Here is a 22,974-nt window from a genome sequence, read left to right as displayed (position 1 = left end):
AATCACTCATCTCTCTCTTCCCCTTCGGTAAACCAGATGGAAGGGATTTAGGGGATGGCAGAGTCACCAGACAGAAGTAGCCTGGGTACCCGAATGTCTGTACAGAGAAGGGACGATACACCTCCCTCCTTGTGGTGACCCACACTAGACCACGATGTGAACAACAGACAGACTTCTACAGAGTTAAACCACTCATACTTGGGGGTTGTTCAGGCAGGTGGACTAACCTAGCTGTGTAACCTACTGCAGGTTCCTTAACCTCTTTATGCCTTGATTTCTTCTTCTGTTGAATGGTGATAATAATACCTCCTCTCCCATCGCGTTGCTGTGAGGATTAAAGTCTTTAAAATAGCATCTGGCATCTAATAAAGTTTTCCCATCTGTAGGACCACCTTCAGTGACACCATACAAAATGACCGACGGCACTATGCGTTGATTTATATAAAGATGTGTACCCACAGGTTTGCTTTTATTGCTTCCCAACATGGGTATTTGTTTGAAGTAACTAGGAACTAGAAAGCTAGGCTAATTGTGGTTTAATTGAGTCCCAACTTTTAATTCTTTTGTACAGTGCAGTTCAAAGTACAAAAAATTATGATTATTCCATGTTATCTTTATTACTTTTATCCTTACTTCATTTAATAGACAAGTATGAAGCATCTACTGTATGCTAAGCATTGTGTTAAGTACTGGAGACATAATTGTGAGCAGAAACAGACATGGCCTGTGCCTCCATGGAGTTCAAAGTTTACCTGGAGAGTTAGGCATTAATCATATAACACCCAAATAATTATAAAATCTAATATATGAAAAATGTTACATGGGAAACATTCTGCTAAAGCAAAGAGACCTGGTCTTTGGAAGGATGGGAGGACGGCTTCCCTGGGAGGAGTCTCTGGAGCTGAGTTTTGAAGGATGAATAAGAATAAACTTGGGCAAGGGGGGAAGGAATGGGAAGAGAATGCTAGGAGAGGAAACATCATGTGCAAATGTCCTGAGGCAGAGGACATCCAAAGAACTGAGGGAGGCTGTATGTGTCTGGATCATAAGAAGTGGGGGGTGGAAGGCAGTGAAGGCAGATAAGGCTGGAGAGGAGTTGGCAGCATGGCCAGGCCATTCAAGGCCTTGTAGGTCATTCTCAATAATTTTCATATTTGTTCTAAGGTTTTTAAACTGGGTGAAGTGACATGATTAGACGTGCATCTTTAAAACCTCACTCTGTACGCACTTAAGAGAATGGAATGGAGGTAGGCAAGGGTAGAGCCAGGGGACCTGTTATATTATTTCTGGGTTTTAGAGGTGAGATCATGGTGGCAGAGATGGCTGGATTAAAGAAACACTTAGGACATAAAATCATCAGCCTTTGGAGATGTATTAGATGTGGGAAGCGGAGGTGAGGGAGGTGTCTAGAATAGCTTTCAGGCCTTGGTTTCAGCAACTGGACAAAAATTAGTGCCATTGACGGGACAGGGGCTAATGAAGGTGGACCACGTTTGAGGAGAAAACGTCGAGTTTGGTTTGAGATGAGTATGCAGTGAACTGACTTCACAGCATCTTTATTCTGTGCTCATAATATGATTCTCCTATTTTCATTTCTATGTATTCATCTATTTTCTCATTTAACAAATGATTATTAAGTACCAACTATGGGACTCATAGTGGTGATACAGACAGTCTTTCAAGGAGCTTATGGTCTAGGAGAAAGCTATGAAAATGGATGATATTGTTAAGAGCTATGATAGGAAAAAAATTATTACTTAGACATAGAAGAGTGCCCCACACCCAGGATCGGGGGTGAAGGTTGGAAATTATGGAAGGTTTTCTGGAGGAAACGTCTCTGATGCAACGTGCAAGAAGGGAGCCTAAGGGAAAGGGTATTCCAGGCAAGGGAAGAGCATGTGTAGACAGGAGACAAGAGTGCACAGAGAGTTAATGAGGTCAAAGCAGCTCAGCACGGCCAAAGCCCACAGAAGCAGGAGCTAGTGGGCCAAGCTAGGATTCTGGGTTTTATCCTGAGAGCAGAGTATTTTTAAGGCTCTTTTCCATTTTGGTCATTATTTATTAAATTTCCAATTGTCTTCTCTTTCTCCTACATTCATGTACACACACCCCTAAATTTCTATCATCCTTTTTTATTCCTAGATTAACACAATATCAAACATTCTGCAAAACTAAGAAGTCACATGAGATTTTTGACTGCATTTGGAAAACCAAGAGATCATGTTATAACTCCCAGAGGTCATTAACCAGCTACTTCTGATTACTTTAAACCCACTAAAATCACTCTCGAACCATCCTAGGGAAATCTTTTTCTAACTGTACCAAACAACTGTTTCCAACTTGACAGCCAGTGTTCTTCATGTCTTACTTTTATACTATCATTAAAGAGATGTTGTCCATGTGGCATGACAATTTTCAGAGAGAAAGAAATCCCCCCGCCCATAACATTCAAGACACTTGTTCAATTTTTCATCTCCCAGTGGCACAACAGAACTGCCTACACTATTCTCTTGGTCCCACTGAGGTCTGGTTCTTAGGTTTGCTTCGTTCCAACTGTCCCTCTGCTTTTTCCTCCTTAGTTCTCCTATCTTGAAAGCTCAATTTCCACCGATCACTCTCTTTTTTCAAACAATAATGCCAGGCTTTCTCACGCCCTACACCCCATCACAGAAAACTACTTGTGGTTTTTCAAGCACCCCATTCTGTTTCATGTCTTTATACTTTTATACATATGTTATTCTCTCTTTTTAGGATGTGCTTCTCCCTTACCTACCTGGACAACTGTCATCCTTCAAGACCCATCTCAAGCATTTTCTTCTTGTGACCCACCCTCATCTCTTACCAACCTCCTTCCAAATCTGGAGGATGGCGCACTCCCTCTTTTAAGTCATACCCAACATACTGTCTACAATTATTTAAAATGGTCTACTCTCAGAGGAATGGATAAAGAAGAATATTCCTCAGCCATAAAAAGAACAAAATAATGCCATTGGCAGCAACATGGATGGACCTAGAGATGATCATACTAAGTGAAGTGAGTCAGACAGAGAAAGACAAGTATCATATGATACCACTCATATCATAAAATTAGGGGAACCTAATTTTAAAAATGATATAAATGAACTTACTTACAAAACAGAAACAGACTCATACATTTTGAAAACAAACTTATGGTTACCAAAGGGGAAAGGGGGGTGGGGGAGGGATAAATCAGGAGCTTGGGATTAACGTACACACGCTACTATATATAAAACAGATAACCAACAAGGACCTACTGTATAGCACAGGGGACTCTCCTCAATATTCTGTAATAATCTATATGGGAAAAGAATCTGAAAAAGAATGAATATATGTGTAACTGCATCACTATGCTGTACACCTGAAACTAACACAACATTGTAAATCAACTAGACTCCAGCAAAATTTAAAATAAAATAAAATGATCTATTTACTAGGTGAGGTCAAGGCTGTGTCTAATTTATCTTTATATCCCCTGTACCAAGACAGTGTCTGGCAAGAAGCAGGCATCAAATTAGTGACCGCTGAATGAATCAATAATTCAGTGAGTGAATACCAAAACGTGTCACAAAAGCTTCTCAAATATATGTGAGAGATGGCTGAATACCGCCATCCCACATGCTATCATCTCTCATTTATTATATAGTTTAAAATACCTGTAAAGGTATGATTCTCAGTTCTAGTCCCTAAAGATCCTGATGGGTGCCCAGGTGCTTCTGATTTTGAGAACCCTCCTGAGAAACTTTGTTCTAAAGCCAGAACGTTAGGAAACATAACCAGCATGAAAATGAGTAGGAAATCTTCTATTTACCTGTGTCCCTTTGAAGTAAAACAAACCCCAGGCGCACAACATGTATTTCATTGATTCTTCCACCCATCCATCCATCTAAAATTTTTGAGACCCTCCTACACTGTGCCAGGCACTCTCTCAAGCAGGTAAGAAGCAAAGTGAAAACCTGCATGTAAACCAGACTCTACTCCAGGAGGATTTAAAAACAATCAACCACTTGTGTAAGAAACTTCAAGATGAACAACACAGGCACAGTGAGGGTTTAAATTAAGAGTGGGAACACATCAGCTTTCATCTGTCTTTTTCTTCTCAGGAAACATGCTAGGTCCTGATCTCTGAGTCAACATGAAATCTCGCTCAGTTCTTATCTCCCATGGAGGATTTAACTAGCATTTTGAGGCTGGGCTCTGAGTTTCATGTCTTCTTCAATAACCCTTTTAAACATTCACATAATGGGGCTTGTTTGGCTGACAGATGAGCCAGGAAGCCGGCTGCTAGGTTTTGTGGCTTTTCCTGGGGCAACTTGGTGAGTTGTTACAGAAAGGGGAGCTGAGAGGTGAACTGAGTTGTTTTTGTTTTTAACTCAACAATCCCTCTTTTTAATAGGGCAAGGTGTAGACCAGCTTCCTTACCTGCTGGCTCAAGGCAGGTGAGCCTTCAGGGGGCTCCAAGCTCTGGGCTTTGGCGAAGCCACAAGACAGGAATCTGGGTCTGGGTCTCTGAATCACCCCGCAGAAGGTGGTTCACCAGCACACACACGAACGAGCGTGCAATTGTGTTAAGTCGCTGAGACGTGGGGATTGTCTGTTAGAGCAGTTTGCTTACCCTGACTAATATAAAAGGGGTATGAACACTCACAGGACTGTCAGGGGAGAAGGGCACTACGCTGTTCCTTCCACGGGCCAAGGAACCAAAGGCGCGCAGAGGGGGCTCTACCACGGCTGCATGTCCTTAGTAAGACAAGGGCTTTCACGGGAAACACTCACTGGTGGATCCTTTGCTGGCTGAAAGGGGCAGTGTAGCAGTCATTCTCCTCCAGGTCTGGCAGTGTCTCCTTGTCCAGCCTCATTGGCTTCTTAGGTAACCATCTCCGAAAACTGCTTATTTGTTTATCGATCCTGTGGTACATGAAAGGCAAGACCAAAGGGTACAGCATGTCAGCATTGCCCCAAAACACGGGAGGGAAGTCTCCACAGAGCCGTAAATATGACCCACACACTCCGGGCATGCTCACTGCACGCACGAAACTCCCACTCAACAGACAGGAAGAAGACAGCCGAGACTCAGTGTCCTTGGGATTTCACCGAAGGGCTTTGATATGATTGTCCATGATATCACAGCTGTGAGTCATATGTCTACACATGCCAGTGAATGACCAAGGAACAGAACAAGGCTGGAAGGCTCTGGAAAGGAAGTGGACAGTCCCTTAAGCAAAGCAGCTGAGACCTTAACTTTGTCCATCCTGCAGATTCCAGAAACTCATTGTGTGCTTGGAAAATCTCCCCATCTGAGGTCAGGGAAGAGCTGTAGCTATAGTCAGCTTTGAGCGAGGGGTGACAGTGCATCCCAGGGGGTGGGCTGTACACAGAGAGCCCAATATCACGATTTGCTTCCTGCCCCTCACACCTTCCCCAAGCAGCCTTTCAGCAGATGGCATGCTGTTTAACTTTCATGTCTCTTTTCAAGCTGAGACATGAAAGCTCTCAAGGTGCTGGGGCATCATGACACACGTGTGTCACTCTGGCCAGGGCACACGATGATGCCAAGCCAAAGGAAATGACACTGTCTCCAAAGTGGTTTTCAAGCCATGGTTTCCTCCCTGGCTACCTCCCTGTTCCCTCTGATTTCTGCTGATGAAAACATCTGGCTTCCAAGTGACCAGATTCTCACTCACTCACAGCCAACCACTAGAAGGAGCAAATGCCACAGCAGACTTTTAAATGATTATGCCACCTCAGGTATCTGTACCCCTGAAATGTTTTTTCTCCAAGGGCTCATATCAAATAGCATCTCTGTGAAGCAGACTGAACAGGTACCATTCGCGTTTTACGCATCACAAAAGAGACCCACAGCAGGGGTGATTATCCAGCCGGTGAATAAAGCCAGAACCAAATTGCAGATTCTGCACTCTTGATTTTAAAGATCAAAGTAGTTGATAATGGGAACCTTCACTTAGGGGCTATTCAAGGAACACATTTCTCTGGGGATGAAAATCTTTAAATGCCTTCTAAGTCTACTAACTGAAAACATATGGAATTTGGGCATGTTTTGTTTCTTTTCCCAATTAAAATCATTTACATGGCAATTTATCTTTTTCCGTGAAACTCTCAGCTGAAGGGATTATTTTTTATATAACCAATCAACTCCAAAATGAAAAATAACAGTAAACTTCTCTTCTACCACCTTTTAACCTCAGCATTGTTCCAGCCTCACCACAACCCCCCACTCTACCTGGTGGCGGCTGTCCTTTTTCCAGAGTCCCTGAAAGTTCAAACTGGCAAGAATCCTCTGGCTTCTTTAAGACCCTCCTCTCCAAGAGGATCTGTCCCCACCACATATACACACACAGAAGTAAAGATCCTACTCAGGGTCATGTACCCAGAAAAGAACAATAGATTAGAATGGCCCAGAGACTGAAGAAAGGGAAAAAGTTCCCATCTCCTTCATCCTTCAAGTCCACCCCATTCCCCCATCATCTCTTTAAAGACACTTAAAATACAGTGAGATGATAAGCTTCAGAGAGGTGATATGACACAGTGGTTGAGAACATGAACTCTGAGGCTGGAGTGCCCACATTCAAGCCCTGGCTCTGTAATTATTAGCAGTGTGACCTTGGGCAAGTTATTTAACTTTGCCATGTCTCAATTTCCTTATCTGTAAAATGGGCATGATAATGATCCTCAATTCATAGGGTTGTGATGATTAACTGATCAATACGTATACAAAGTCTCCAGAACGGTGTCTGGTGCATAGTGAACACTGGCTATTATCACTATCTTTTCTTTTTTCCCAAAGACAAGAATTTGAGCAACGAGTTTGCCTCTTAACATTTTTGTCCTTCTGCCTTTCAATTCGAAAGCTTAATCATGCTTCACCAGCATCTATCACTCGTCCAAGTTCAATGATATAGTCCTTAAATTAGACTTCCTAGGTTAAGCCGGTTGCCTTCCCTGTGGCTCTTGGCTTTATTTCATCTGATTGCCTTAAAAGTTGTTCACGAAAGAAGACTTTGGCCCAGAGGTTTTCCGTAATAGAGCTTTCACCTCCCACATCTCTCCAGTCTGCAGCACTAATCGGATTACACTTTGCAAAATTCGCATTCTCACAGGATCTGGGCTCTGCGTGCAAATGACTATGAATTAAATCCAGATGGGGACAGTGCTCAGCGTGGATGAAAACAAAGCTGTAAAAATTCAGGCATAAACGCTCCATGGGAATGAAATGGTAGCTTTCAGCAACCAGCTTGTGGAACCACAATTTAAGTGAAATGTGGAGATGGTGGAGAGAGAGAACAGAGTATGAGAGTGATTAGTTCATTGAAAAATGAGGAGGGGGGGGGGCGGGAAGAAAGCGAGGGGAGGCTGCTTGGCATGGTGGAGAGGAGCTGGGATTTGTCCTTGGAATGCCTACATCCTGGCTCTGCCGCTTAGCAGCTGTGTGACCTTCCACAAATCACTCACCTTTCTGAGCTTTATGTTTCAAGGGTTTTTAAAATGGGATCATTAAGATCATCATCATCTTATTGACCTCACAGGGTTGCTAGGAGGCTTATAAAAGAGGACGTGCATGAAATGCTTTGGAGAAGCCGCTAGGCAGAGAGCAGTGTTATTAATAACTCCTTGAGGACCATGGAGACTAATGTAAAAGGGATGGAAAGGGGAGGAAGTGGGCTTTTGAAACACTGTGGTAGAAGAAAGATATTCAAAAGATATCTTAAAAACAAGCCCCCTGAGACACTAACTGGGGGTGGAGGGCGTGAACTGGCCTTCATTGGGGCAGCCTGAGAAGAAACAGGAAGACAAAGCATGGGCTGTCTTGGCCCCATCACACATGTCAGGCCAGGCCGTGGGCTCACAATGACAGAAAAAAGGTTCAAATGTGATCGGCAGTTTGTGTCCTCTTCTGGTTGGCAGAATGGCCCCCCAAAGATGTCTGCACCCTAATCCCAGAACCTGTAAATACGCTGTGTGACATGGCAAAGGGACTTTGCAGGTGTAAGGTGATGGACCTTAAGTTAGGGAGAGCATGCTGGATTACTCAGGGGGACCCATTTAATCACTAAGCCATTTAATAGCAGAGAACTTTCTCTGGCTGGAGACAGGAGAGATGAGGCAAAAGGGAGGTCAGAGAGATTCAAAGCGTGAGAAGGATTCAACCGGCCACAGCTGGCTTTGAAGATGAAGGGGGGCCAGGAGCCAGGGAGTGTAGGCGGCCTCTAGAAGCTGAGAAAGACCTTTGGTTAACAGCCAGTCAAGAAACGGAGACCCCAGTGCTACGACTGCATGGAACTGAACTGTGCCAGCCACCTGGCTGAGCCTGGAAGCCAATCCTTCCCCAGCGCCTGCAAAGAAGAGCCCGGCCGGCTGACGCCATGATTTCAGCCTGTGAGACCCCAAGCAGAGAAACCAGTGGAAACCTCCCCCAGCCCAGACTTGTGACTTGCAGAACTGAGATAATAAATTTGTGTTGTTCTACGCCGCTAAGTGCGGGAATGTGTTGTAACAGCAATGGGAGACTAACACACCTCTCCAGTCCTGGGCCCACCTTCCCCTTGAGACCTGACCTTGGCTAGCCAGGCCCCCACGGGCTGAGACTGACGTTCTACACGTTGCCCCTACCTCCCAGGTAGGTGGCTCTGGGAACAAGGGTCTGTCCCTCTGTGGCAGGATGACGAATGGCCACTCTTCCACAAACCCACTCCTGTTCCCAAACTGTGCCACTCAGACACCAGAGAGGAGCCCCTTCCACCTTGCAAAGGAAAGACACATAGCGCAGAAGCCACCAGGCTGCAAAGCATGAGACTTAAGCTGGATGCCTGGGACAAGCCTTTTATCCTCACGGGGCCTTAGTATCCTCATCTCTAAGATGAAAAATCAGATGCTTTCTCAATACATGGTGGTGACTTCAGCAATAATATCTTGGCTATACCATTTTAAACAAACTTGAGTTAATAAAGAGTTTTCCTTTAGGGATGTCTCTGGCGGTCCAGTGGTTAAAACTCTGCGCTTCCACTGCAGGGGGTGTGGGTTCGATCCCTGGCTGGGGAACGAAGATCTTGCATGCTGAGGTCAAAAAAAGAGCTTTCCTTTTCAAGAGGCATAATGGATAACCTTTCATATAGAATGATGACTCTGGAGTCAGCTAGAAGTGGATTCACATTCTCATTGCCCAGAACGAAAATGGTGAGTGCCATGCTGGGGAAGGGACTAAACTCCTCTGAGCTAATACACCCATTACCTAAGGAAGTGGTAAGGATAATGCATAAGTGTTTGCACAATGCCTTGGATGGACAAAATGCTCAATCAAGCAGTGGTTTCTAGGATGAAGAAAACGATGATGACAATGAACTTTTATTTACCGAGTTCTCTACAGACGTTCAAGAGCTATGATTCTCCCTTGTATATTGAGGTCTGTGCTTCCACGTCTCACAAACATCCCTAAACAGGCAATCCTGAAATTTACTTAGGCCTGTAAAAGTCAAGAAACCAACTAACCAGGAAGCACCCCATCTGCCTCTTCAACACAGGAGTAGGGCTTACTTAGTAAAGTCTCCTCTGACGGGGAAAAGAGAAAACGTCAGCTTAATGACGGAGCACTGACTTCGGTTGGATACACTGTCACTTTGCTCCATTTCTGCCATTTACTAAGCAAAAGCTGTCTCACAAACTACACAGGCAGCTCGATAAAGATGGACCATCTACTTGGGTATTTGTGGCCTTGACTTGCCAAGTTAACATCTAGACTAAAAGGTGAGTTACTTTCTTAAGAAAGTTGTTCTGATGGTAAGCGCAGGGTCCTTGACCAAATGCCGGTTCATGACAGGTGAGGTTCTGCATAGCTGGAAAGAGCTGCCAGCACAGCACAAGCACAGACAAATGGGCACAGACCTGCCACTTCTTCCAGGCTGTGCCTTGGGAAGGTCCTGGTTAAAACAACTTGACCTCAGTTATCTCAGTTGTAAAGGGGAGACAATCCTACCCACCTTCAGGAGTGGTGATGATTACAGAAAAGGCCACATGCAAAGGACTTCACCCCTAACAGGCTAACCTGTCTACAGGCTTTTATAAATCACTGGCTGTGCAGAGTCCCCAACTGGATGCTGAGGGTATGCCCTGAAGAAGCAGAAAACAAGGGCCTTTCCCTGGAGCCACTAACAACCCAGGAGGGAGTTTGTGCTAATGACAACTTAATTAGGCTGAATTAAATGAAACAGGCTACTTCAGAGACACCTGCTTTTCCCCAGACCAGAATATTATAATAGCAGCATCAGGTTTCGAACAGTTAGATTACATGTTCAGAGATAATATGCCCAGAGAGCACCTACAGATGAGAGGTTTTGTTTTGTTTTTTTAACTTAATGGAGGCACCATACACAGGCTTACATTGCAGGAAATGAAGCCCTCCTGGATGGATAACAGACAACAGGGGGCTTGCATTTCTTTTTCCTCTTCTCAGAGCCGAGTCCCCTGTATTTTCAGCCTCTCCTTGGATAGTTAGGGATCTTGGGAAGCCACTGCCATTCTTTTAGGTCACAAGGCTGCTAACCGGGGCACAGCTTAGAAGAGTCCAAAGGGTTTGGAACATTTACGTACGTTAATTTGTTTAAGACGAGGATGGAAACATCCAAGCCATTTTTTCATGTTGCCTGTATACTCATCTGATAAGATTACGATGGCACTGAGCGTGTAATGCAGTAGGGACCAGCATTCATTCTGCCAAGCATCGCAAAGGAGAACATCAGGCAGGATGTGTGTGGGGGCGTGGAGGAAAAAAGAATGAGTAGTAATGAGACTTCAGCTACAAGCCACCCACAGTCAACAGATTTATTACTTTGTAAGCATATCTTCTGCAGATTATATTTGTACGATTTGGTGAAGGCAAAAAAATAATAATAATAAGGCAGAAGAACGATGATAAATTTCCTTTCCTGACTGGATAGGTAATTTGTAATACCTGTAAGTCTGCCCAAAGGTAAGTGCTGAAGTAGCCTTTAATAGACCAAGTATGTGAATGAAAAGAGCATTTACTCCAGAAATACATATCTGAATTACATGAGTGTGCTTTATGATGTCAGGTGACCTTTCATAAATAAAGATATTTGTGAAATGACGCTCTATTTTTCTGCCTGCTCAGAAACTTCACAATTTCTAATTCATTTCTCGTATCCTGAAAGGAGGTAGGTTTGTTTCAAGGGTGCTTTCACGGATTAATGAAGTGAAATATCATTTGTAAGAATGAAACTAAAAGCTAAATTAAACATCCATACGTAGCATGATATGAGAATTTTAGAATACTGGAAGTCAATATTTTACTACTGATGTACAACTAGGATAACAAGTTATAGATGTGCCCTTCAATTTGTAATGTCATCACTGGCTACAAAGAGACACACATTCTTCATCATCTAAATGAGGCTGTTCTGAGGTGAAGTGAAGAGTTAAAGTAGATACAGAATTTTCTGACAAACTGCATTTAAAACTTTGCACCAGACACTGGGCTTCAGTAAGTTACACCACCAAATTGATGTCCCAGATTTAATCCTATGTGGTAAGCAGTAAAGCTTAAGAGGTCATTCTGAATCAGTGTGTCATAAAACCATAGTTAGGACTTTTTTCCTCTTTATTTTGACCTAGAGTCTTCCAGTGCCTCCTAAGGCCTAGAATTTTCTACAGTTGTAATGTGTGCACTTAAGTAGTATCAACTTTTTTTTTTAACATCTTTATTGGAGTATAATTGCTTTACAATGGTGTGTCAGTTTCTGCTTTATAACAAAGTGAATCAGCTATACAGATACATATACCCCCATATCCCCTCCTTCTTGCATCTCCCTCCCACCCTCCCTATCCCACCCCTCTAGGTGGTCACAAAGCACCAAGCTGATCTCCCTGTGCTATGCAGCTGCTTCCCACTAGCTATCTATCTTACATTTGGTAGTGTATATATGTCCATGCCACTCTCTCATTTCGTCCCAGCTTACCCTTCCCCCTCCCTGTGTCCTCAAGTCCATTCTCTACTAAAGAAGTAGCATCAACGTTTTCAGGTCAAAAATTAGTATTTAGTAAGCTGTTCTTCCAGTTCCAGAAACAAGGATTTCCCCAGCTCTTATTCACTCCCAACCTCCCTTCTATACGCATGGAGTACATATGATGAGTCATGTGGTCACAGTCTCCTCTGTTTTCCTCCTCTTGCTCCTGTTCTAAATCCCATCCCCTCTTTCTCTCTTCTTGTCACAAAACTGATCAAGGTAGTAGTGACCCCTCACTGCCTCTGATTCATCAGGACCCTGTCCATTCTCCACCAGCTGTAATTTGGTTTCTATTACCCTCTACTCTGTAGTCATCATTCTCAAAATGTACTAGTTCCAGACCAGCAACATCAGCAACACTTGGGATCTTGATACAAGTGCAAATTATTGAGCCTCACCTGTGGGGATGGGCCCAGCAATATGAGTATTAAAGAGCCCTGCAGGTGATCCTGATGCACGCTAAAGTCTGAGAACCACCACTCCATGGAGACTGCTAGCACGGTGGTTACCATGGTGACCAAAAACCAATTCTTATCTCTCATCCTCCATCAGTAGATGAAGAACACCCCTTCTTATGGGAACTCATACGTGGTGCCTTTGACACTGCCCTCCCTTAGTTCTCCTCCTACTTCTTAAATTGTTCCTTTTCATCCTCCCCCATCTCTTCCTGTCTCCTTAAAGCAGATTTTCTGAGCAATTGCTACTGGCCCTCTTCTCTTCACTCCCTGCATCGTTTCCTGGGAAATTCCAGCTACTCCCCTGGCTAAGGTCATGACTTCTACGGCTCTGTCTCCCAAACTGGGTTCTCTAGCTTTACCTCTAGCTTCAACTGCTATGCCATCAGTTTCAAAAGCCTTCAGGACACCAACACCTCGAAGACCTACTGTGAGTCAATGTAGAATTATTAAAACAAAATTCACCACCTTTCTTACCACACCTGTATCTCTCTGAATTTCTACTCTTCTTTTGCCTCCCGATCCCTTAATATGGAAACCTCTTTCTGACCGCCACCATCTCTTGTTTTCCAAACACCTGCTATGTCCTTTTGCCTATAATTTCACAATCTTTCTCATATATTTTGCTGTTTACTTTGTAGATTATCTTTTGGCTATTCAGGGAGAACTACAATCTGAGTGGTTTAGAGTGAAAGCTAAAGAGAGAGAGATTATGACTTATTTTAAGGAAGCACTTTCTAAGTCAGGTGTTCACAGATGGGTTCAAGAATACGCTGTCTCCAGAGATGTTCAAACACAGGCTGCCTGATGATATAGCAGAGGTTCAAGTAGCCGGTGAGTGGTTAGACTTGATGACATTTGATATCCCATCCAACCCCGAGATTATATGGGTCCTTTTATCACCATTTTCTTTCAAGCCCTCACCTCTTCCCCATAGTGTGAGCAAATGTTTCAGTCCCCAGTCTATGTCTGACACTTCAGGCAGTCCTGGTTTTTCTATACTTTTCTTTGTGGTCTCCTTTTCTCCCAAGCAAATTCTCACACCTGTGTATGGAGATTCATTCATTCATTTGCCCCACCTACTACATGCCAGGTACTGGAAACAAAGAATTGGATGAGCCATCCTTGCCTTCATATACCTTCCAGGTGGAGAGTTGGACATCTACATCATAGATTACAGCACAGGCCCAGTAATCTGTGTTTTAATAAGCCCTCCAGGTGATTCTGATGCTGGCTAAAGTTTGAGAACTACTGAAATAGGCTAAAGTGTGCACCAAGTTTTTGTAGAACGTCATTACGTGACAAGGGATTCGTCTCCTTGTGGTGAATCCAAATGCCATGACAACTGCCTGATGAAAGAAGGATTGCTAATAAGGATGCTGCTCAGGGACATTTTTGGAAACCACGTCTTAGTTTCTTTAAACGCCCACTCTCATGTCATACTTTGTTGAGTGCACGTGTATTTGAGTAAACTCACTAAAATATATCAACTACGCTTCTACTTATCCTTCTGCATAGCATATAAACAGAGTGAACAGGAATCTTAAATCTCACAGAACTGAACTCTAAGATTTTCAGACAAATGCAATGGTATCCAAGTTTAACTATCAGCTCAGCTCAGGGTGAATGGTTACAGAAGACCAATTAAAAGCTTGAAATTAGAATGCCAATGATCACCACACAGTCAAATTAAAGGACATCACTGACACCTCCCCTTCATCCCTGGCTTCTCAAAAAACAAGGAGAAACAAGCTTAGGAAGGATGCATAGCACAATAAAGGCAATCTTCATCCAGTAGTATTTTTTGGGCGGAGGGGTAAAAAGAGGGTAGGAGGGCTTCTGAATAAGGTCATACATCTGCCTACTTTATTAACAAACTATGACTAACATAGGCGGACCCCACCCATGGAGGGCCAAGAAGCCGTCTGCTTTTTGAGAGGGTGATTGTCTGCACTTAGATTTCAAGTTACATACAGCAGAGGAAGGAGTCTGTGTGGGGAAAAGAGTAACATTCAGACCAGAGATGCTTTCTAAACAGCGGGGCTTTCTGGTAATTTATCTAATAGAATGGGGAGAAAAAAAACCCCAAACCCAGCCTCAATAGACCTGCAGATAAATTCCGTCCTGACAAGTGTGAAGTCACAGGGAAGACTCTAGGAGGAACATTTCCAGCTTTGCTTTTTTTTTTTCCCTAGGCTATTTCCCTAACCCGAAATAGCCATTTTTGGCACGGCAGCCAGCTTTCCCATGTGACAAAGGCCCATCTTCCCCAGCTTGTATTCCTTGGCACTGTTGGAGCACACAGGCCAACAGCTAAAACAAACGCCATCATGACAGAGCATGCTACTAACCTGCTCATGAACTTGTACCGGCGGGGCAGGTAATAGATTTTTCTCCTGGAAGAACAGCAAAAATGAAGCCAGTCGAGAAGAAAACCCATCGTCAGTTACAGTTTGAACTAGCAAGGAAGGAAAGGAGATTGAAGATAGAAGCCTGTAAGAGGTGAAGAAGAAAAAACTAAAAAGAGATTAACAGTGAGAAATGTAGTGGGAACGGAGGGCATGCATTTTTTGAGTCATGAAATCATATGAAATCGTTTCCATTGATATCGCCCCCTCTCCGTGTTACCATCATTGTTTATGGCTGCTCTTCGCCTACAGAACCTGTGCAGAGCAATAATTTGGAGCAATTGGTATTCGTAGGAATTCGGCTGAGGTCAGCTCTTTTTTCAGGATGCCGAGATGGATTGCCAGCCTGCTGGCAACATACATAATTTAGTGGGCACAGGATCACATTAACTAATATTTATACAGCACTTTAAGTTTAGAGAATGCTTCTCTCATCTGATATAGGCAAGGGTAATGTAAAAATACATATTTATATTTTACAACCAGTATGGGAAGGACACTAACATATAAGCATCAACATCCTGCTGCAGACAACCACACTAGAACATACTGCCTAACCACTGGTCCTCATATAGGTGCATTAAAGAGATAAACCAAGGAATCCTGGAAAAAAATCTTTTTAAAAATCAGACTTATTAAGGATCTGTTGTACTTCTATATACCTGCATTTTAAAAAGTATTACCAATGTAAATTCTGGGTGTAGTGTGAATGGAGAGCACATGCATTAGATGCTTTATTAAAATGCAGTCTCCCCTTTCTATAGTTTGGGCTTCAACCAGTGGGGTGGTAATGAAATGAATACGGTTTGTATGGATTCTGAACTGTTACTGAGATATCTCACTTAGAGAGAATGGGAAGTTTATACACCAAAATTTACTTTGCGTATCTGTGAAAACTTAAAAACATATCCCATGTTGTTAACAAGCAAATTATAGAGACAAAAGAAAGATCAGTGGCTGCCAGGGGTTTGGGTTGTGGGGAGAAGGGATGAATAGACAGAGTAAAGGGGGTTTTTAAGGGCAGTGAAACTATTCTGCATGATACTATAATAGGGGGTACCTGACACTATGCATTTGTCAAAACCCATAGAACTGTACAAGGCAAGAAGTGAACCCTAAAGTGAACTATGGACTTTAGATAGTAATAATGTACCAATATTGGTCCATCAATTGTAACAAATATACCACACTAATGCAAGATATCAATAATAAGGAAACTGTAAGTAGGGTGAGAGGGGGTATATGAGAACACTCTGTACTACCTATCTAATTTTCTGTAAACCTAAAACTGTTCTAAAAACAGTCTATTTAAAAAACCCATATCCATGGACATACAGGTATTTAGCAGAAGCAGGTTTTATTGACAATTTCCCATAAGAAACCTATTCCTCAACTTCCTTTTTAACATTGGAGAAATAAAAATCCTAGGAGACTAAACCTGGGATTCAGAAGTGCAGTCTACAGAAAATAATAAATAAAGATTCTTGGAGGCATTTAAATAGTCAGCTAAATTGACATTTGAACATTTTGTTGAACTGACATGGCAGGACAATTCCTGCTTTGGAAATACATATGTCTCCCTAGGCTAGAGTTATTTGTCTAAAACATCGGACAAAATGAAAGCATAAATTTTAAATGCACCAAGTTGCATCAAGTGAAGCTATGCTTGGGTAAAATCACATCAATATTAATAAGGCCAATTAGTGGCCACACATTACCAGTATTTCCTCCTAAAATATTGCCCTGTAGGAATTCCTACATTTAAGACTATTATTCATAGCTTTTATGGTTTTCATTTTATTGCCTGGATCACAGTCTCTGAATATTGCATAAGAAAAGTATGAATGCTGCTTGCAGGCAGCATTTTTCCGCTATGTAATGAGTACACAGAGGTGTTATCTATGATACAGCCAGGCCCTTCAGAGATGAAATGCTTCCAGGTACTAAGGGAATTTGCTGTGCATCACATTGCTCATGTTTCTACAATCTGCTCAGGTTCTGTGCTGGAGAAGTGCGTTCTGGCAAAAGGTTCTATGAGATTGCTACTGGGGAGGGTGGGTATCAGTTTCACTAGGCTTTACTACTGTAAAACTACTACTACTATCAAAAGGTAGACTTTTTAGCTCTGTTGGCTGTAAGATGTTGGTCTGATATATGACTCCATCTAAGCATAGATTTATTTTTGGTCCTTATGTGTGATAGAGTATTAATTCACATTGATAAATAACTGAAAAGTTTAGAACTATGTTTGTCTCAATTCTTTTGGGAATTTTGCCTTAAGGAAAATAGATGCTAGAAATCCACCCTCTATTTTGAATTGGTATTAGGACATAAAGACCAATAAACAAAGAAAATAAGGTGCACCAGGGAGATATATTACAGGCCTATGAATGGAAATTGCCCTTCTCTAAATGTGTTCCTAGCTCCTCTTCGTTTCTAAGAATGTAGATGGTGCTTTGTCTCGATAACTTTCCACAGCTCATTAAGAGGTATATTTTAGAATTGGCAGTTTGTCTAATATCTGCCCACTGACTTGGTCTTTATGGGCAAATTGTGAACTAAAAGTATTTAATTCTTTAGTCCCTTTGGAACTGTCCTTGGTACTACACCCCTCCACCTCCTTTAAGAGATTCCATTATTTCCACATATCTTGGCATTTATAATTTGAGGTTTAATACTTTATTTCATTTCCATCTAGCCAATGATCACTTTTTCTTAATCTATAGGGAAAATAAGAATATTCGCTGTAAGATGGAGGAAAATTAATCCTTTTAAATAACTGAGAAATCCATGCAAAGTGTTTTCTATTCCCCTAGGAAGAAATATCAATGCTTGTGTTTGTGCAGTATTTATGACCTGACTTTCTAAAATTTAAAAATAGGTTATTTAAAAAAATAAGATCACATTTTCCTGAAATTTCTTGAACTTGTTTCAATGGAAGTAGATTTTAATTTTTTTCTGGAAGGGACCAGTCAGTAAGGACCTGCACCACTGATCCTGGGGTCTGGCCATTCAAAGAAGCAGTACACAGGGTTTCTAAAAATGGCACTTTGGAAATGAAAATGCCACTTGGAAAATATTTCTGTCTCACAGGCAGGTGAACTATCTGCCCTTCTAAGGACTGAATTAGCCAGACATTTTCACAAAAAGCCATGAAGTCATTTTTAGCCATGAAGTACTTATTGCATTTCCTAAACATTTAAAGGATTTTCTTAGAGTGTTCCAGTCCGCATTTCAGTTTTATTTGTTTTGAGAGAGGAGTACATTAGTAGCAGAGAGAATGGGGGGAGGGGCGGGGATACTTTTACACCTACCTGAAAGGCATTCTTACATTCATTTGTTCTGCATATCTTCCGAGCACTTCCCATGGGGCATGCAACTTCACAAAGATAATGTCACTATTTATTAGAGAGGACTGAAACAGAAAAAAGAAACTAAATTGAAAAGTATATCCAAGTCTCCTATGGTTTCAATTGAGTTGGAACTCAGAACACATGAACTTGTACAGAGTTTAAGATGGGGGGCATTCTTCAGCAACAAGCTGGCTCCTTATGTGTGCATATATGCACTCAACCAATACACCGCTGTGTGGCAGGCACTAGAGAACCCGTTAGCAACAAAAGAGATATGCATGGCATTTACATTCTGCAAAAACACACACAAAAGAAGACAGGCAGAAACAAGTTAAAGAGAGAGAGACAGATTCAGAGCTACGAGTATTCTGAAGACAACCAAGTCTTAGGAGGAAGAGTTGGGGTAGGGTACCCATTTCTTTGGGCAAAGGGTCAAGGAAAGTCCTCTCTGAGGAGGGGACATGTGAGCTGAGATACAGAGAAGGAGCCAGTTGGATAAAGAGCATGGGATGAATGTTCTGGGTGCCAAGGCCCTAGGCTGGGAAACAGCTTGGTATGTCCTATGGTCGAGGGACAGGGAGGAGAGTAGAGGGGCTGGGGTGGATTAATCGTGGAGACTGGAACGAGCAGAGGGTGGAAAGGAGAGCAGGAGCTTGTAGTGCTTCACAGGCCACAGCAAGACGGTTCAACTTTATTCTAGGAACACGGGGAAGTCATTTTGATTTAGGTGTTCAAAGATCACTGTGGCTCCTGTGTGAAGGATAAACAACAAGGGAGAGTTACAGCGAAAGCAGAGAGAAAGAGAGAGGCTCTCAATCATCCAGGCAAAAGCAATAGTTGGTGGTGGTGGAGATAAAGGGACCTAAGAGATGTGAGTCTTAAATCTGGGTCAGTATCAGCAAGGTTTTTTCAAAGGACTGTGTTCTTTGGCCCCAAACCTTTGCCTCCTCTGGGGCTTCTTATCAACACAGAACTTAGACAAGCAAGTAAAACTAGAGCTTCATACTCTGTTAACCCCCCAACACATTTTGGTCTATGCCTCTGGCCAAGGGGACGTCTCCAATTAGGAGATTTCCTTCAGAAGTCATTTCCCAGGGGGAGGGCTGAGTTGTGGAAGGAAGTAGAAGAAAGATGAGAAACAGTAAGCCAGAGCAGTTTAAATTCGCAAAATGGCCAATTATTTATCCATATCTTTCTCACGCACAGTCGTTCTGAACTGCATACTATTTAAATTTTTACAGTTTAAGAGTATCAATTTAAAATTTCGTAGTTTAAGATATGTTGGGCCTTTGTGGCTGAACTCTCCTTATAATAGTATTTATAAACAAGCCAATATTTTTACACAGCTGACAAAAAAAGCTCAACTTTATGCTTTAGCTGGGGTGCATTTGCACTACAGGGAATGGTTTTTATATTGCAGATGAAATGCAATTGTAATTCATCTCTTGTATTTTCATTCAGGGTCTTCTGGCTAGGCTTATAAATAGTGTATTTAATTCATAAGAACTCCTCAAGACATTATGAAAATCAAACTGGTGTCAACTACAATGTTCTCAGGGACTTTGGTGATGCTGAATTTCCCACGGGGAGGAGGGCCAAGGCCCAAATCCACAATGGTGGTGGTGGGGTACCCTTTGATATTGGTTAGAAAAATCAAACTTTCTGGCAGTTCAGGCTGAAATAAGGTTTTATCTTTCAGCTTAGGATAAGCAGACCCCTGTCTCTAAGCCCCTTGAGAACAAGGAAAGTTTCTGTTATTCATGGTTGAATCCTCTGGGCCTAGCACAGTGCCTGCTATAGACGGTACACTCAACCAATATTTGTCTAGTGAAATGTGAATAGTTAGTCCTGGCCCAAGTGAAAGCTGGGAGTCCTATGAAGCCGGAAGTGATGAAGATTAAGTGACTCTTGGAGCCCACATAGCCGGTTACTGCAAATAAGGTGCCCACGCAGGGAACGAACACGCCAGCAACCACTGAAGAAGCAATGACTAGGGCTGTGTCTCTTTGCACAGACTGGTTTTCTGTTTAGTAACCTATTACCTCCCTGCACTGGGTGCTTAGAGCCAGGTAGGCAGGGGTAGTGTGAATGAGCTCATGGGTGGCAATGTCCATAGAGGAATATATAGAAACATAGCACACACACTCTCCATTGTGTCCCATTCGTGTCTGTGGATGCGCTGACGCCTTGATCTGAGATGTTCTCAAAGCTTATCAGTTGAGCATTCTTGTGCTTTGGAAAAGATTGCCACTGGTTTTTCCATATATAATATAGTTTTCCAAGTTAAAAAGCAGAAGAAAGATTGTTCTTCCTTAAAATGGGCCTTTTGGTTTATACTAAAGATACACTTCAGAGTCTGGGAAGGTTTTGTAGCTTCCTCACTTGGCAGGTTTCATGGTAATACCGGGAATGCTTTAAATTCACCTAGCTTTCCGACAAGGTTCTCACTTCCTGCTATTTCTTCTCTCATAGTCCCATGAGAGAAAGAGTAAAATTGTGCAAAATAAAGAAGATGGGAATGTGACTGATTTACAGAATCAATCAAACCTTGATTTAGAGAAGAGGATAATCTTAGAATATACTCTCTTCATGGAATTACTGTGATTGCTAGTTTTACAGAAAATATACAATCTATGGCAAGAATAATCATTTTGTAGATCGCCCATGAATGTATGAAAATATTAAGGAGAATACAATACTATATTCCATTTAGGGCACGTTTTACGTGCCATACTTCTGTGTGTTGGAAAAGCCAAGTTCATTATCTGAACACACACTGAGTCAACTAAACTTCTAATGTGGGATCTCAACCATTTTCTGCATAAAAGAGCAACTGCTTTGATTAATTCAGCATGATAAAAATAACTCCATTTTCTTATTATTTCAACTATAACAATAATTATAAAACCATCACTCTATTTTTTAGTGCTTTATAATTTTAGAAGCACTTTTACACATTACCTCATTTTATTCTCAAACTTGTAAGAGAGGCTTTACTTCAATTTCTTAAAGAAGCAAGAGACTAAGTCAAGTAGGTCACCCACAGCCAAACTGAAAGTTTATCCCAGGCAAAGCTGAGTCCACACCCACATCCCCTGACTCCCTTGTCAATTTTATCTGATAAACTCTGAGGTTTAAATAAATCCATGGCTTTTATGTGCATTGAAGACACAATCTCTGAATTCTTTATCAGTTTATACAAACTAATCTGAAAAGAATTTCATATTTCAGAAAACAAAGCAACAAAAACAAAGAGGGAAAATTAAGCTATATTTAAGATTATCTTGATAATCTTGAGAAAAATGTTAATTGAATTCTCATTAATGATGATGAGTGCCTATTCCTGTGTGTGTGTGTGTGCGTGTGTGTGTGTGTGTGTGTGTGCGCGCATGCGTGCACACCTGTGTCTATGTGTATGGGACTTATTACTTATACTCTGTTTTTAAGGAGAAACTGAACTTCAGCCCAGACAAATAAATGTGAAACAGATGATTGCTAATTATATGGCTCATATATCACTCTTTTCTCTAGTGCTGAATGATTATGCTACTGTGCTTAAATAGGTTTTTCCTTGTTATTAAGTATTCCTTTCCACATAAATCCAAGTGTGCAAGTGCCAAAATGAAGAGAAATAAAAATGAATTTTTTGAAACATAGAGTTGTTTCATTAATATACTGCAATAAAAATCCCTTAGGTTAGAACATTGGGGAGAAGAAAAATGACCATTTAGAGGAGTCTGGAAAATCTCCTTAGAAGAATGATTAGAGAAATTAAGAAGTAGCATGGAAAACACCTGGAGTAGAAATAGGTAAGGTTCACAGAAAACATTCCTTCTTTCTTGTTCATTCAACAAGAACATATTGAACACCTTCTATGTACTAGATGTTGGGAATGCAAAGATATATAAATCATAGTCCTTGACTTGAAGGTTAGATAAGGCAACAGTAAGGAAAAAAATAAATAGCACACCATTATCTAACCCAAGCAACCCACCTCTCAGAGACATGTAGATGCACACAACTCTCCATCTCACGACCCCCAAAACCATGGCTGGAAAAGGGTTTGGGAGCAGGGGCATGGAGGTACATCATGAACTCGGTTTAGGAAATGTTAAGTAAGTTTGTGATGGTCACGAGAAGATGTCCTGTGTGTAGATAAATGAGTCTGGAGCTCAGGGGAGCAGTCTGGGCCAGAGATACAAAGTAAGTGTGGCCAGGACATAGACAATATTTAAATCCATGGGACTGGATGAGGTCAATCTGGGAGAGAGTACAGGTACAGAGCCACGTGAGTAGCTGGACCAAAGACGTTAGTTAGGAATGCAGACTCTGAGGTTTGACTGCACCTATTCATATTCATACGTCTACCTCTTACCAGCTCTGTGATCCTGGACAAGCTATTTAACCTCTCTGTGCCTCAGTCCGTTCACCTGTAAAATGGGAAATGATAGCAATAGCTATCTATTGAGTTGTATTAAATGGCACAATACAGGTGAGGTACCCACGGTACATCCAAAACATGTTAGTCACCATCATCTCTAAGAAGGGCCACGCCACATTGGCAGCGGTGGGAAGAACACAGCTAGTTACCTAGTTACAACCTGTGAATGCGACAGATAAGGAGCTAATACCTGAAAAGGATTTTCCAGTCTTTGACCACAAGGCTAAACCAGAAGAAACCCTGAGAGTCAAGCCCCCAATTCCC

The 22,974-nt window shown here is 42.0% G+C and overlaps 1 protein-coding gene across 4 annotated transcripts in view; it reads right to left on the bottom strand.

The window, feature by feature from the left end:
• ANO4 (anoctamin 4) overlaps positions 1 to 22,974 on the bottom strand; it is a 461,908-nt gene that overhangs the window by 129,241 nt on the left and 309,693 nt on the right. For 3 of the 4 annotated variants that reach the window (XM_068560975.1, XM_068560977.1, XM_068560978.1), the window contains 3 exons: positions 18,231 to 18,331; positions 14,860 to 14,904; positions 4,795 to 4,926 (listed from right to left, as the gene is read on the bottom strand). In XM_068560975.1, coding sequence (XP_068417076.1) covers positions 4,795 to 4,926; positions 14,860 to 14,904; positions 18,231 to 18,331 — 278 coding nt within the window. The remainder of the gene's footprint in view (positions 1 to 4,794; positions 4,927 to 14,859; positions 14,905 to 18,230; positions 18,332 to 22,974) is intronic. The other variant, XM_068560976.1, reaches the window with a different exon arrangement.

Source organism: Eschrichtius robustus, chromosome 13, assembly GCF_028021215.1.
Source record: "Eschrichtius robustus isolate mEscRob2 chromosome 13, mEscRob2.pri, whole genome shotgun sequence".
Lineage (NCBI taxonomy): Eukaryota > Metazoa > Chordata > Mammalia > Artiodactyla > Eschrichtiidae > Eschrichtius > Eschrichtius robustus.
The sequence above is the reverse complement of the archived record's forward strand: the minus strand, read 5'-3'. Positions and strand labels throughout refer to the sequence as shown.